Below are 16,234 nucleotides of genomic sequence, written 5' to 3'. Positions count from 1 at the left end.
ATTAATAAAGCTTAACCAAAGAGATATTGAATAACCTTTGTGAAATTAAAAACAATGACTAATTCAATCCAAACAACTAGGTCATGTTCAAATTCCAGTAATTCTAAAACTTAGATATAATAAGGCAAGAATTTTGCTTTGCTTCAGTGGTCAAAATGAAGGACCCATTCAAGGGTAAGACCAGTCATAGAGGCACAATGGGAATGCTGAAGGAACACTGTGAGGGGGAGGGAGTTGGGAAGCTAAACAAAGCCAGATAATCATTACAATACTACCTGGGATTTTCACTGAGTGTGTGAGTAACAAAGAAAAAGAGATAGTTCTCAGGCAGGGCATGGTGGCTCAAGCCTATAATCCCAGCACTTTGGGAGGCTTAGGCAGGCAGACTTTGAGACCAGCCTGAGCAACATAGCGAAACCCTGTCTCTACAAAACAACACAAAAATTAGCCAAGCATGGTAGGGTGTTTCTGGAGTCCCAGCTACTCAGGAGGCTGAAGTAGGAGGATCATCACCTGAGCCCAAGAGGTCGAGGCTGCAGTAAGCCATTATTGCCCCAATGCACTCCAACCTCGGTGACAGAGTGAGACCCTGTCCCCCAAAAAAAAAAAAAAAAAGATATTTCTCACAAAAAGACCAAACTATCATTCAGCAAACATCTGAGAGGCTCTGCAGAGGCTACAAAGTCTCGGGTGTGTCTCTGGCTCAGAAGAAGCGGTGAACAGCCTAATCAAAGATATATCATGACACACCCAAACACCAACAAAACAAGTCAAATACGCTGAGTGTTGTCAGAGAGGTACACTCCGTGCGCAAGAAACTGAAGGACAGAAGACATTTGGCAGGAGATACAGAAAGGCATCAAGTTACTGAGTAAATGAAAGACAGTAAAGCTAAAGAAAGCCACATAACTCATTCTATCTACTGATTTGGGTTGCTTTCTCATTATTTTTTAAAATGACCTTAAATAATTTGGAGAGTAGGATATTTAATGAAAATCTGCAGTCAATGCAAGTTCAACTCACTAAGACACACTCTTCCAATTCAAAAACACAGTATTCACTCATCCGCTTAAAAGGAATATCAAAGGACTTGAATCTTGCTGCAGGCCTAATGTTCTAACCACCACATCTTAATATATCCTCGCTCAACTTCAAGAGTACCAACTTTTTGAGTTTAGAGGTCATACTGGTAGAACAGAATAAAAGCATAAGCAAATATCCCACAAGAAGAAACTTGCTCTAAGACAAGTATACAGGACCAAGCAATGAGAAGGAAAACAGCAAAAGGAAGGGAATCCTGGCTACCAGCTACAGGCAGCAAGTCTGTAAAAAAGAAAGGGTACCTGCAGGAAGCAGGTAAAGACTTTCTTTTTGGAGCCAGGGTCTTGCCCTGTCGCCCAGGCTGGAGCGCAGTGGCACAATCTCAGCTCAGTGCAACCTCCGCCTCTCAAGTTCAAAGGATTCTCGTGCCTCATTCTTCCCAGTAGCTGGGATTACAGGCATGAGCCACCATGCCCAGATAATTTTTTTGTATTTTTTGTAGAGATGGGGTTTCACCACGAAGACCAAGCTAGGATGTTGGCCAGGATGGAGAAAGCAGGTCAAGACTTTCACAGTGACATTTACGCTTCACCACAGGCCATCTCCGAGTTTCCAAAAGAATCTCCTGTCACTCAACCCATTTGTCTTAAATAAGATGTCTTAAAAAGATAATCACGTTGTCAGATTACCTATTTTAAATAAGACAAATAAGTCATCTCTCTGACAATGTGATTTATTTTTACAAAAACTATGAAACTAGTGATTGCTGGATGTGCATTTTCCAATCATTTCTTTCTTTCTCTTTTTAAGAGACAGGGTCAGAGTGCAATGGCACAATCATAGCTCACTGCAGCCTCAAACTCCCATGCTCAAGTGATTGTCCCACCTCAGCCTCCCAACTAGCTGGGACCACAAGTGTGCACGCTTAGCTGATTTTTATTTTTATTTTTTTCTGTAGACACGGAGTCTGGCTACATTACTCACGCTGGTCTCGAACTCCTGGACCCAAGTGATCCTCCTGCCTCAGCCTCCCAAAGCAAAGGGATTACAGCCGTGAGCCACTGCACGCTGCCCATTACTTTTCTTGTATAAACCAAAATAAGAAAAGAGAAATTTATCATTATACTTTCCGTGGTCAACTACAGTAGGGCAGCTCAGGCCAGAAAATCCAATAGGACAAGGCCAAAATAGGCTTTTCACATAAAAATACTTTAAAAGGTATTAGTGCAACTTTATACATTTTTTCTGTATAAAATCAAGGGAGACAGTAATTAACTATTTACTCTTACTTTAACATCCCAAAGTTAAGAAAATTCAAAGTCCAACTTTTTCAGCATTTCATATAAAATTGTTATAGTTTATAGGACAACTTAACACTTTTATAAAACATAAAAGTAACCAATTTTTAATGTCCCCAAAAGCAAAATGACTTCTTAAAAAGACAAAGGTGGCCAAGCATAGTAGCTCACGCTTATAATCCCAGCACTTTGGGAGACTGAGGTGGCTGGTCAGGAGTTCAAGATCAGCCTGGCCAACCTGGCAAAACCCCCGCCTCTACTAAAAATACAAAAATTAGCCAGGTGTGGTGGCGCATGCCTCTAATCCCAGCTACTTGGGAGGGTGAGGCAGGAGAATCGCTTGAATCCAGGAGGCAGAGGTTGCAGTGAGTCAAGATCACTCCACTGCACTCCAGCTTGGGCAACAGAGCAAGACTCCATCTCAAAAACAAACAAACAAACAAAAAAACATGAAAAGGCAAAGGCTACCAATAGATTCAAAGGGTTTCTGCTGAATTAATATATATTTTAATAATCTAGGGATTCAATGAATCTATTTTTAATGTATGCTCTACTTAAACACTCAACATAATTCTGTTCCTACATTTAGCTTTTATTTCTAACTCACTATTTTAACTCTTACCAAGTCTTTCGCAACTATAACAATTACTAACAAATGATGGCTATCACAGAAAAATACAGAAGAGGAAAATGTTTTTTGCATCTTCTTAATGTAATGAGAAACGTACTATAATCATGTTTTCTACTATTCTATGCCCTTTGCTACTTTTGAAAAACAACACAATTCAAAAAAAACAAAAAGACTATAAGACAAAAATATGTATGTTGGTGTATATATGTATGTATTTTATATGTACATATTTTATAATTATATGTATATGCATATATTTTATAATTGTGTTCTAAAAACAACTAATGATTTATTCCTATTCAATCTATAAGATAATTTTACAATTTTTCAATCATTTGTTTTCCATGTTGAAAAAAATCTCTTCCTTACAGCCTGGATTGCAAAACCAGGTGTGCCTCATTTGAAAGGCAAATAGACAAAACAAGACAAGGGGCTTGTTTCTGCATCTCAGTACAAGCTTGTCTATGGAATTTATGACCGGTAAAAATCAAACATAAAGAGCTGAGGTTAGGAAAAAAAAAAAAAAAAAAAACTCCAGCCTTGCTCCTTACTCCTCAAAGTTCTTAGAAGATCTTTACTTGCTCAATAACCTACGTCTCTCCTTTTGTTGCTAATAACATTCGTTTTATTACTTTGGATTAAGAATGGCGTCAAGTAGCTCCTTCAGTAAACTACCCTGTAAATGTGTAACTCCCAGTCACTTCACTCCACTTGGTATCACAATAAAGAAGTATCTTGCTTCCACGAATAACACACAATGACAAATATAAAACAAACTGAAGAGTCTACCAAGTCATGGAGTATGACAAGATTCCAGATAAACATACAGAATGGATGGCTCAGTTGACTGGTAACTGAAGACGCTGGCTTTTTTTCATGCTGAAGAATTAAATTCAACCTAGATCTAAGGCAATGGAAAGATGTCACCTTCGGAAATATTGGTATTCAATTCCTTCCTGATACTATTACCAGCTGCATTCTTGTTGTCCCCCTCTGACCAGGACAAAGATCAGAGTGGGACGCAGTCTTCCATTTCATCACCCCTCTGGGTCCCCTGGGGGTGGGGACCCAGGTGAGAAACTTGCAAGGATGCTATTGTTCTGTCTGGTTTGCGCTTAGGACACTTGGAATGTTGTTAACCAAGTCTGCTCCACAAAAAAACAAAAAACAAAACACACACACACACACACACAAAAAAAACAGTTGTTTAAAGAACTACAAAGGATGAGGAAATGGACACGTTCCCAACTAAAAACTAGTTTGATACCAATTAATCAGGCTCAAAAAAAAAAAAAATCCCATACAAGTAAAAGGCAAAACTTATGGAGACAGTGAAAAGACCTGTGGTTGCCAGGGTTGGGGGGAATGAATTGGCAGAGCACAGAGGATTTTTAAGGCAGTAGAACTACTCTGTATGATACTATAATGGGGGATACAGGTCATTGGACATTTGTCCAAACCCAAAGAACGCCCAACACAAAGAGTAAACCCTGTGTAAACTATGAACTTTGGCTGATACTGACGTGTCACTGCAGGTTTATCAACTGAAACAAATGTACTGCTCTGGTGGGAACGATGTTGACATTGGTGAAGCTACACCTGTGGGGAAGGGGATATATGGGAAATCTCTGTACCTTCTGTTCAGTTTTGCTATAAACTTAAAACTGCTCTAAGAAAGAAAAAAAAAGTCTTCAAAAAAAAACAAACAAAAAACACCAGACAACTAGTCCTGGAATTCTTCCACTTGCTTATGATGGTTTAAAAAAGAAAACGAAAAAAAAAGTCTACTGGAAAACACTCCCCAGAAAACTCTTAGCTTTTTGTCCCTTCCATCTCAATTATTAAGCACTGCCAGAAAGCTTCATTTGCTTAACACTTACCAAAAAGCAAACCTTAAGACGTCTATAAAACTCGAAACTGCCAGGAAATTCCCGAGGAAACGCCCCTCAAAGATTTCAGTCATCTATCTTCCATGCCCCTGAGTGGGCGGAGGGGAGCAGCAGCCCCAGGATTTAGTCATGCATTACCGTCTGAAATTTCTGTCTTTACTCATCCATCGTTCACTCCAATTATAAAAGATTTTCTCTGGAATTTCTTAAGAAAAGTGAGCAGTAATTTTTACTTTCTGATTACACTGTGAATGTAAGCAGAGTGCTTAAATGCTTGAGGGGATGGATACCGCATTTTACAACGTGATTTCTATGCATTGCATGCCTGTATCAAAACATCTCACGCGCCCCATAAATATACAAACCTATGTACTCACGAAAATTTAAGTTTTTTTTTAAAAGTTGTGACACTGGACACTTGAAACTCAAACTCATCTACCCCTTTGAGATGGGTCTAATAAACACTTTAGCCAAGGATCAGTAAGAGGCTAACATCGGACACTGTCCAGCATCTGTTCAACCACCTGAAATTTCCTTCCACCAAATGTGGGCTACATCGACAAGAGGGGAAAGGAGATGGCAAATGTTGTGATTGGAACCCGTTTTGGAAGTCGGAGTCTATTAGGAGAGGATGACACTTGTGACTGCATCTCATAAGGCTCAGGTACTTACTGCCTTTTGCTCATCTCCAAATCTCCGTGTTTCCCTTATGCAGCTTTCCTGGAGAACTCGTGAAGTTAAATAAACATTCTGCCAAATGAGAACTAAGTATCTCCAAAAACGTATCTTACAGCATACCACAGAAGAACCTCTCCCTCTCTCCGCTTACCTGGGAAAGCATGTGGATTGGGCGATCCTCTCTTAAGGCACTTAGAACAGAGAATGTGCACGGTGTAGTGCAGTCCAGGCCATTCCTGAAGTAGGACATTCAGTTCCTCCACCAAGGGGGTTATGGCTTGCCATGCGGTCCATATATTTGGTAATGATGCGTGGCTAGCAATGGACAGGGTGTCTGGCTGCAGGACTCCCTTGGCAGGTCTGTAACTCACCACCACAGGAACTTTCCCTCTATAGGCAAAGATCTGAAATTTACCATCCGACCTGTGCACCACGTGGCTGTTGATCTGGACACTGTACCGTGCAAACAACCCAGGTGGAAAGGTAAAAGGAAAGCTATATTCAATCTGCAACTGCTCAGCCACAAAAGACTGCCCAGCTAGGTTGGTCCCATTAATCCAGGCTTCTGCATGGGGCACCTCGTTCTGCACATAGCATGGGAACTTGTACCAAGCTGTGGACCCATTCAAAGGCTTGCCCTTGGGTTTATTGAGGCAGTAACAGAGTCCCATCTTCTCCAGCAGCTCCAGCAACAGCTGCAAGTCCTGCTGGGCCTGGACATGAGGCTTAAGCAGCAACCGAATGACATGAGCTGGCAAGAGCCCATGCAACAGAAAGCCCTCCACATACTGATGGAGCTGGGTGGCCCGGAGCAGTTCCTGGCTCGGGGTGGGCAGCGCCATGGGCGGGGAGCTTTCCCCCTCCGCCTTGCCCTCTCCACTGGTCCCTAGGAGCAGCTTACGCAGCAGCAAAGAGGGATCCCTCTGGAAGAAGACATTGAGGATGTCGATGAGGCGGGTGAGGTTGTGGAAGACGTGCTCCTTGAGGGCCAGACTGTCCTCAAAGTAGAGTAGCTTGCCGCTCTCATGCAGGTAGGAGAGGGCACTCTGCAGTCGGTCCTCGGTCAGACCCGCCTGCAGGCCCAGGCGCGCTGAGTCCCACCAGCTTAGCCACAGTCGCTGGGCCTGAGGTGGCTGGAAATGCAGTTCTTCCAGCACCTGCCAGGATCGAGGCAGTACTCTGTGTAAGTTGGGGAAGATTTCTCGGTGCTCAGCAACTGACAGCAACTTGTCCCGAAGGCGTTTTAAGTGGCGCGGGTCCCTGCAGCTAACAGGCAACACCGGGGAGAGGATCTGCAGCCTGTGGTTGAGCAGGTATTGAAAATGGGCCTTGCGCCGTCGAAGGTTCTTGTCCGAAACGCCGTAGTAGGCTGCGTGGGGGCTGGCAGAGCGCAGCTCGAAGTCCCGGGCCAGTGCCTCGTCCACCACCTGGGCCAAGCGGCTCAGCCCCTCCGCGTCGTGCTTCTCCTGCAGGGCGATCTGTAGGTGAATGTCTAGACACTTCTCCTCCAGCTCACGCTCTCCGCACAGGTCCGCGTGGGTGCCCACGATGCACATCACCGCGTGGGGCACTCTCGCCCCGACCCGATGCAAGAAGGAGCCCACGGTAGTAGGAAAGCGGCGAGGCTCATAGGTGGCCAAGTTGACCACCAGCACATACAGGGCCCCTGGGGACAGGAAGAAGGGCTGGATCACCTCGTAACTTTCATCCCCAGCTAAGTCATACACGATGAACCGCAGGCCCCGGGAGGCATCGGCCGTCCAGCTGGTCACCTCGATGCCCTTGCTCACAGCGGGAGGTGACGGTGGGTAGCACTTCTCCTTGTCCCCTCCTCCTGGGCATCCCTCCACCCTCTCCTCGGTGAGGCAGTGGCGCAGCAAAGTCTTTCCTGCAGCCTTATGGCCCATCAGGAGCAGCTTGAGCCGGGGCTGCACCGCCGGCTGGGAATGAGCCAGTTCCTTCTGGTAGGCTGCGATGTACGGGATCCCCTTCATGCAGACCTCGTAGGGGGGCTGGATCAGTGGGTTGTCTTTGATCTTCCACAAACCCACCCGGGAGAGCTGGCCAAAGTTGTCGGGCAGCACCGCGATCTGGTTCCCCTGCAGCACGAGCTCCTCCAGGCCGGTCAGCTCCACTATGGAGTCCGGCAGGTAGCGGATGCGGTTATTATCCAGCCACAAGGTGAGAAGCCGGCCCAGGCCCGAGATAAGGGATGGCACCGAGGTGAGCTGGTTGCGACTAAGGTAGAGCTCCTCCAGACCAGCCAGGGGCAGCAGCGCGGCAGGGAACTCCTCGAAGAGGTTGGAAGAGAGGTTGAGCATTTTGAGCCGCTGCAGGCTGCTGAACTGGGCGGGCAGAGCCCGCAGCCCGTTGTTGTCTAGCATGAGGCTCTCCAAACTGGCCAGCTCGCAGAAGCCGGCGGGCAGCGTGCCAAGCTCGGCCCCACTCAGCCAGAGGATCTTGAGGGCACGCAGGGCACTGATATCCTCAGGCAGGCCCCGCAGCCGGTTGCTGGACACGTCCAGCTCCTCCAGGGCCGCCAGCTGCAGCAGCTGCCGGGGGAAGGCAGTGAGCTGGTTGTGATCCACGTCCAGGGTGCGCAGGCGGGAGAGGCAGGAGAAGGAGTCAGGCAGGTGCGCCAGCCGGTTAAAGCTGACGTCCAGCTCCTCCAGGTGAGCGAGAGCGCCCAGCTGGGCGGGCAGGGCGGGCAGCTGGTTGTGGCTGAGGTTGAGCTTCCGCAGCTCCCTCAGAGCACTCACCACGTCCGCGCCCAGGGCGGTCAGCCGATTGTGGCTCACGTCCAGCTCGGTGAGGTGGTGGCCGAGCTCGGCCACCGCCGGGGGCAGCCGGGCGAAGCGGTTCCTGCGCAGGACCAGGACGCGCAGGCTGCCCAGCGCCGACCCCAGCCCCTCGGGTACCTCCTCCAGGCCGTTGTTCCCCAGGTTCAGTGCCTCAATGTCCCCGAGGTTGGCCGGCAGCACGAGCTGGGGGGAGGCGGGAGACTCGAGCGCGTCGGCCCCGTCCCCGGGGCAGGCCCCGGCGGCGGTGAGCGTGAGCTGGCGCAGGTTGCTCCGCAGCTTCCTGGCACGCAGGGCGGCGTCCCGCCACAGCCTCGCCGTCTTCAGGTTGCCACTGTCCATCCCAGCCATGGCGGGGCCCCGGGCCGACAGCCTCACGCGGACGCGCGAGCCCGCAGCTACATGCCGCGCCGCGCCCCGGGCCCTCCGGCTCCTGCCCCTGCCTGCCCTCCCGCGCTCGGCGGCCGGCGGCCGCGGGTCCTAGCGCAGCCAGCGGCCGAGCGCCGGCTGCTAGGGGGCGGCGGCGACGCGAGCGGCTCTGGGGAACGCCGAGCGCGTGGAGAGCAGCTTGCATTCTCCCTGCGGCCGGGCCATGGGCGCGCCGGGCAGCAGGGCCGCCGCCCGCGCGCGGCGGAGGATGCCTGCTCCTCCTCCCTCTCCGCCCGCCGCGCGGCGCCTCGGGGTGCCCGGCTCCGGCCCCGCTACCCTCGCAGCCGCGGTCCCGCGGCCGGCAGCGGCGTCGCCTCCTCGAGCTCCTGGGGGAGGGCGGCGCTCGGCCCGGCGGCGGGCATGCTGCGGGCGCAGGGCCGGGGCGCAGCCTCGGGGGAGGGGGCGGCGGCGCCTCCTTGTCTCCGTTTCCCCGGGCTCGGGCGGGAGCGCGGGCGCCGCGTCCCCGGCGCTGGGAGGGCGCGATTGGGAAGCGGCAGCACCGCCCGCCGGAGCGGCCCCCACGTGACCGGCGGAGGCGCCGCGTTTTCCCGGCACGCCCCGGGGGCGGGAGCTGCGGAGGGCGCCGGGTGAGGGGCCGGGGGCGCCTGGCGGGGGGCGGGCCCGCGCCCCGGACCATGCTGGGCGGGGAGGTCGTCCCCGCGGCGGATGTGGGGCTCCGGGGTTCCCCTGGTGGGTTCGCCGGCGCCTGGCTCTTTGTTGGCCCCCAGTCTCTAAGGATTTCTTTTTCTTGTTCTCTAATGCGTCGGATCCGCCGGCTTCCCTTACTCATCCTTTACCTGCTCTCCTGCCACTCGCCCTGCATCCACGCCGTAGTGGACCTGGCACAACTCGGGAGCCCTGGGTATCATCATAGGAGCTTAGGACAAGAGTGTGGTCAAACAAAAGCAGAAGAATAGGCAACCATTCATTCATTTGGTAAATATTTCCTGAGGCCCTATTTCGTGTTGAACATGAGACAGGAGTAATGCAGGGTGCTCAGAGGAGAATAAAAAATTCCAGGCAGCAGTTTCACTTGACTAGAGGCTATGGGCTGGTAAGACCCTGAAAACCAAGGTGTGTACCAAGCTGGCTAAGACCGGCTGGACCTAACGTGGTCCTGGATTTGACCTAGGTTTCTCCTAGGCCTTCATTATATGCTCTTTAACATCCTAAGTCACACCAGTGCCATGACAGTTCCGGGAACACCCATATTTGAAGTAAAAATGGGTGGCACCACAGTCCCGAAAAATCTCCACACTTCTCCAGGAATTTTCATGAATATTTCACCCCTTGGTTAAAGAAACCCATAAAGGTAGCAGCCCCAAGCCCCGTTGTGAGTGACCGTCTCTTGAGTGCACCCACAATCCCTTTTCCTGAGTGTGTACTTTTCCCTTTGCAATAAATCTCCATATTGTCACTATTTGCTGAGTTGTCCTTGAACTCATTCTCTGGATAGTGTCAAGAGCCTGGACATTGGCTGGGGTCAAGGTCGCACTGGCTTTAGAGGATCTCCCCCAGCCCACCCGTACCAGACCTGCTAAACCACGGTTTTAACCCCCCTGGGGAAGGCTTTTGAGCAGGTGGCCCGCCAGCCTAAAGGAGGGTTGTTAAGATGTGGGGGGACACAAGGTGTTTTATCTGGGGTATCCCATTTATCTTCACAACAACGCTGTGAAACAAATACTGTATCCCCATTAATACAGTACATGTTGTTCCGCGGACTCCAGAAAACAGCTATTTCGGGAAACAGTCACAGTCCATTGTTCAACTCTAATGCTTATTTTTATTGCAGTTAGGAAATGTTTCTTTGAGCTCACATCTATGCTAAGTCAATAATTTCTCCCGAACTTATGAAAGCCTGGAAACCTACCAAGACTCCCAATGTCACCTCCATCATTCCCTTCAGGTTGATTGATAAGGAAGCAAATAGTTTTCAGGGATCCAAAACTGCGTTTAATTGGTTAAAGGCACCACTTGACCCACTGCAGCTCTACCCGACGTGCACTATGGCTGTCATTTGGGGACCCATATTTGGTGCAGTAACATGAGAAGTTTGTGTTTCCAAAGAGAGCACCTGAACATCTGAGGCTGGAAATCCACCCCAGTGATGGTTATCAGGCTGCAGGTAGTACATGCTATAACTGGAGGATGTTCCCCAGTTCTGCTGGGTCCCCGAGGCTCTGACACCACAGGTGAAATGTGAGTAAGTGAACAGCAAGAGCTGATCTGTGTTCACTCTGAAGGACTTCCGAGAGTTCAAATGGTTCAGGGTAGCCCCACCCACACTCCCTCCCAGAGACAGTCAGAATTTTACAACAAATATTCTGAGTTATCTAGGCTGACCCTTTTTTCCCCCACAGTGGAGGAAATGGGCTCAAAGTGAGTGACTTCTCAATCAACCAGCAAGGTAGAGTAGAGGCAGGACTGCTAATTCCCCGTATAGAATGTATTCCCCCTGTGATCATCACCTGTACTCACACTGTTCTTGAGCCAGACCCCAAATTCTCCATCCTGCAGCTCCTTCTAACACAAATATGAACTCAGCCTGGGTAAGGAGACTGGAGTAGGCATCACCATGCTACACCACCTTACGTGATTATATCTCAATAACTGCTAACTGTTCCTCTTTAGAGGCCATCAGAAAATTATACTTCCTCCTGCAGAAGCTGAAATCAATTGAAAAATGAAAATTGTGCTTGCTTCAGCAGCACATATACTAAAATTGGAATAATACAGAGAGGATTAGCATGGCCCTGCACAAAGATGACATGCAAATTCATGGTGTTCATTTATTTAATAATGTTTTTATTTTAAAAATTATTTTAAAAAAGAAAAATGGCCGGACATGGTGTGTCATGCCTGTAATCTCAGCACTTTGGGAGGCCGAGGTGGTGGATCAGTTGAGGTTAGGAGCTCAAGACCAGCCTGGCCAACATGTCAAAACCCCGTCTCTACTAAAAATACAAAAATTAGCCAGGCGTAGTGGTGCGCACCTGTAGTCCCCAGCTACTTAGGAGGCTGAGGCACGAGAGATGCTTGAAACCAGAAGGCGGAGGTTGCAGTGAGCCAAGATCACACCACTGCACTCCAGCCTGGGTGACAGAGTGAGACTTTGTCTCTAAAGAAAATTATATTTTCTTTCTTTTCTTTTCTTTCTTTTTTTTTGGGGGGGGGATGGGGGTCTTGCTTTGTTGCCCAGGCTGAACTTGAACTCCTGGGCTCAAGCAGTCTTCTTGCCTGAGCCTCCTGAGTAGCTGGGATTATAGGCATAAGCCACCCGGACCAGCTTATACTTCTATTTTAAATGTCCTTGGAAAACTTCACTCTTCATTTGTCAGGAGATCATCTATAATTTGCTTTATCTAATAAAAAGAACTGGCTAGGACCCTGCGCTAGGGCTTCAACCCCCACTAAAGCCCGAAAGCCTGGAGTGAATAAGTCTGCTGAAGGGGGCAATTCTTTGTGAGCCTCTCAGCTGATGCAGTCAATATGGTAGGAAGCCTTGTAAGAATCCTTATCTATGAGTTCTTTGAAAGTCAGTATGTGAATGGGCACAGGGGCATATGCCTGTAATCCCAGCACTTCCAGAGGCTGAGGTGAGCAGATCATTTGAGCTCAGGAGTTCGAGACCAGCCTGTGCAACAAGGCAAGACATCATCTCTACAAAAAATATAAAAATTAGTAGGGTGTGGTGGCTCACACCTGTAGTCCCAGCTACTCAGGAGGCTGAGGCGGGTAGATCACTTGAGCCTGGGAAGTGGAGACTGCAGTGAGCCAAGACTGCACCACTGTACTCTAGACTGGGGAACAGAGTGAGACTCTGTCTCAAAATACAACACAACACAACACAACAAAAGAAAGTCAGTATGCTAAAAACTAGAAAGGCAAATGATAAAAGACAAGTTAATGATAAAAGAAAACTCTATGAAAATATATTGTGTTCCATATAGCTTTAAAAATTTTTTTTTCTTTGTGGTTTCCACTTTCAAAGAAACTGCTTTGTAAAGAACTATTGAAATGATTCCTGGGCTGGGTGCAGTGGCTCACACCTGTAATCCCAGCAGTTTGGGAGGCCAAGGTGGGCGGATCACAAGGTCAGGAGTTCGAGACCAGCCTGGCCAACATGGTGAAACCTCATCTCTACTAAAAATACAAAAATTAGCTGGGCGTGGTGGTTGGTGCCTGTAGTCCCAGTTACTCCGGAGGCTGAGGCAGGAAAATCGCTTGGACCCGGGAGGGAGAGGTCACAGTGAGCCAAGATCATGCCACTGCACTCCAGCCTGGGCAACAGAGCAAGACTCCATCTTGCAAAGAAAAAAAAAAGAAAGAAAGAAATGATTCATGAAAGTATCATCTTTTTTGTTTTTTCATTGAGAGAGGGTCTGGTTATGTTGCCCAGGCTGGTCTCGAACTCCTGTGCTCAAGTGATCCTTCCAAGTATCAACCCAGGCAAGGACTCCTGCCATGGGCACCTAACCCGGCCCTCCTCTCACCATGCTGTACCCCTTGTGATTAAGTTTCTGATGGGCCAAGGGGGCATGCCCCCTCCACCTTCTAGAACACACATGGTATGGAGGACCCTGAATTCCCAATGCAAATAGCTTCAAGCCTGGATGGGGAGCGTGGGGCAGTCTTTCATAGTCATTCAAAAGAAGTTATTGAGGTGGGCATCCCTAGACGTGGGGGTTGTGCAGGAGCTGGACCTCAGCTGTGTGCTGACAAAGCTTCTCTCTGTGCTGGATGAAGCCCAGGCTAGGGCAAGGAGTGTGAATGTGCCAGATCTGTTAGGGTGATGTAACACATTTAGATATTTAGGCGTGTGGCATGTGGGCCTTCACGTGTACGCTTTCCCCAGGCCCTGCAAAGGATAAGCGTGTCCCTGCAAATGGTAGGGTTTTTCTAAAAGCAAAAACAACAACAACATTGTTTGGAGAAGAGGAACTCTATTATATAAAATTTTCTTTCCTTAGAGGTCTATCCGATGTCATGAACCTAATCTATAAACTTTCCAAAACCTTTTCAGCTTAAGCCTTTTAATATATCCTGTTTTCTAACTCTTAGATTGTCTTCTCTTTCGCTGCTGCCTTATGATGGCAAGAACATTCCATACACATTGGCTTTCTTCCAGAGTCTAGACCCTCTCTGCAAGGGCAGAGTCATTCACGAGAGTGGAGAGTATGTGGAAACAGGTTGTGTCTTGAGTAAGGCCCCAAAACATGGCTATTTAGAAGGGAGAATCCTAGATGCTCCAGATAAGTGTCTTTTGTCAAGAACAGTCTGGATTAGCAATGTGTGGTGGCTCACGCCTGTAAACCCAACACTTTGGGAGATAGAGGTCAGTGGATCACTTGAGGTCAGAAGTTCAAGACCAGCCTGGCCAACACGGTGACACCCCCTCTCTACTAAAACTACAAAAAAAAAAAAAAATAGCCAGACCTGGTGGTGCACTCCTGTAATCCTAGCTACTCAGGAGGCTGAGGCAGGAGGATCGCTTGAACCCTGGAGGCAGAGGTCGCAGTGAGCCAAGATCATGCCACTGCACTCCAGCCTGGACAACAGAGCGAGACTCTGTCTCAAAAAAAAAAGTCTGAATAGAGGTGGGCAAGAGTAGTTTATTCCTATCCTTTGCTAGAACTATCAACAAGCCCCAAGTAAGCTTTCATCCTGGTTTCTTTTGCTCTGTCTTCAGCATATTCAATCAACCTTCTTCCATCTTGACGGATTTCTCTCGACCTTGCTAATGCCCTAGCTACTGTCTGACTACTTTACTTCATTTCTCTGTCAAATATCTTCCATAATTGGTCTACGCTAGTCTGACTCCTCTCCCCTCGCTCCCTCCTTGGGCCAGTCCAGGAATCTGGTTTCCATCCCCACCATGCTGATGAGCCTTTCCCTCTTAAAGGTCAACTCACCCTTCCTCCTTCTTTGACCTCCCATCGCTGAAAATGTTAAACAACTTCCTTTGGAAACTTTCTCCTTTCTTGGCCTATAGGATATTTGGTGTCACTTTAAGGTTTGGGTTTTCAAAAGGAGTCCCTGTAAAGGCTAATTATTTCCTTCTAGGGATCAAGTTTGCAATTAGTATAAGTGCTACCAAACGAAGCACTGTAACTACATGGGCAGAGTGGCCAGGATTTGCCTAGATAATGATAGCTTCTTAGGAGGACACTTAGTCACTACGCTTTTTCCACTTAAATTTATATTATTCTATTTCTATTAAAGATGCATTTTGAAAATCATATGAGCACCCTTTTCCATTGAATTTTAATTTAATCTATCACAACTTAATCAAGTCTTGATTTTAAGGTGGCAAAATGTTTCAATGTGCACAAGACCGAGGAGTTTCTCAGGATAGGAGACATTCTGTTCTTAAAACTAGGGTAATCCTAGGAAACTAGTACAATTTGTTAACTGACTTGGTCTTTTAAACAAACCCTTTAACTTGCTCTCCCTTTACCCTTCAGGAGTTCAGAAAGCACAGCTTCCTGGAAATGTAGCACTTTTTCAGCTGCTTTAGTTCTGATTTAGACTTTAGTTCTGATTTCATTTACCTAACTGTTCACTACCTTAGAAGACAGGATATTCATGGGCTAGAGGTTCCAGCTGACTTTGGAGTATGAAAATTACCTGTCTAGTCTTGAAAGAAAATTTGGCAATCACTTAACCCTTCCACACAAATGAGACCCAGGGCTGGGTTACAACATCTTATGAGAAAATGAACTGAGTTTTCTCCTTGAAGTCTGGAGAAGCTGAAGATATTCTGCCTGTATCATGAAAAGGGGCAAAGGGTTTCCCACGTTTCTCCTTTCTTGTAATTTTAGATCGTATTTTGCTTTAAATAAATGACAGCAACAACAATGCTTCCTCCTATGTGGCTAAAGGCAACTAAGAGAAAATCTCACTTTCGAGATTTTAATTAAGCCACACCCTTCTTGGCTTGTCTTTGGAGGAGATAGAAGTGGAAAAAGTCAAGAGAAAAACAGAAAGAGGAAAAGGAAGAGATATTTATTTATTTATGTATGTATTTATTTGAGACAGAGTCTTGCTCTGTTGCCCAGGCTGGAGTGCAGTGCTGTGATCTAGACTCATTGCAATATCCCCGTTCAAGCGATTCTCCTGCCTCAGCCTCTCTAGTAGCTGGGACCACAAGCACACACCATCAAGCCCAGCTAATTTTTGTATTTTTAGTAGAGATGGGGTTTTACCATGTTGGCCAGGCTGGTCTCGAACTCCTGACCTCAAGTGATCCACCTGCCTCAGCCTCCCAACATGCTGGGGATTACAGGTGTGAGCCACTGCAGCCGGCCAGGAAGAGATATCCCTTCGAAAGATGTTAGGCTTGGTCCAAAGCAGGGGATTAGAAATAAAGTCTTAAAAATTGACATCAAACAGTTTTGTCAAAGGAGGTCTTGGTGATCATGGCGTTCTCTCCTGCCACTAGGCATCACTCAATGGGAAATCTCAGAATAA

The 16,234-nt window shown here is 47.9% G+C and overlaps 1 protein-coding gene and 1 non-coding gene across 3 annotated transcripts in view; one reads left to right on the top strand and one right to left on the bottom strand.

Annotated features, from left to right (window-relative positions):
• Window positions 1-8,686, bottom strand: part of MFHAS1 (multifunctional ROCO family signaling regulator 1) — a 108,567-nt gene extending 99,881 nt beyond the window's left edge. For both annotated transcript variants that reach the window (XR_010127149.1, XM_054498161.2), the window contains exon 1: window positions 5,689-8,686. Coding sequence is in view for 1 of the 2 variants with exons in the window: in XM_054498161.2 (XP_054354136.1) it covers window positions 5,689-8,686 (2,998 nt within the window). In the remaining variant the exon portion in view is untranslated. The remainder of the gene's footprint in view (window positions 1-5,688) is intronic.
• A 2,770-nt stretch (window positions 8,687-11,456) lies between these two features.
• LOC129043248 (U6 spliceosomal RNA) lies at window positions 11,457-11,562 on the top strand. The gene has a single exon (XR_008504354.1). It is a non-coding gene; the product is annotated as a U6 spliceosomal RNA (small nuclear RNA).
• The last annotated feature ends 4,672 nt before the right edge of the window (window positions 11,563-16,234 follow it).

Source organism: Pongo pygmaeus, chromosome 7 (assembly GCF_028885625.2).
Source record: "Pongo pygmaeus isolate AG05252 chromosome 7, NHGRI_mPonPyg2-v2.0_pri, whole genome shotgun sequence".
Taxonomy (NCBI): Eukaryota; Metazoa; Chordata; class Mammalia; order Primates; family Hominidae; genus Pongo; species Pongo pygmaeus.
The sequence above is the reverse complement of the archived record's forward strand: the minus strand, read 5'-3'. Positions and strand labels throughout refer to the sequence as shown.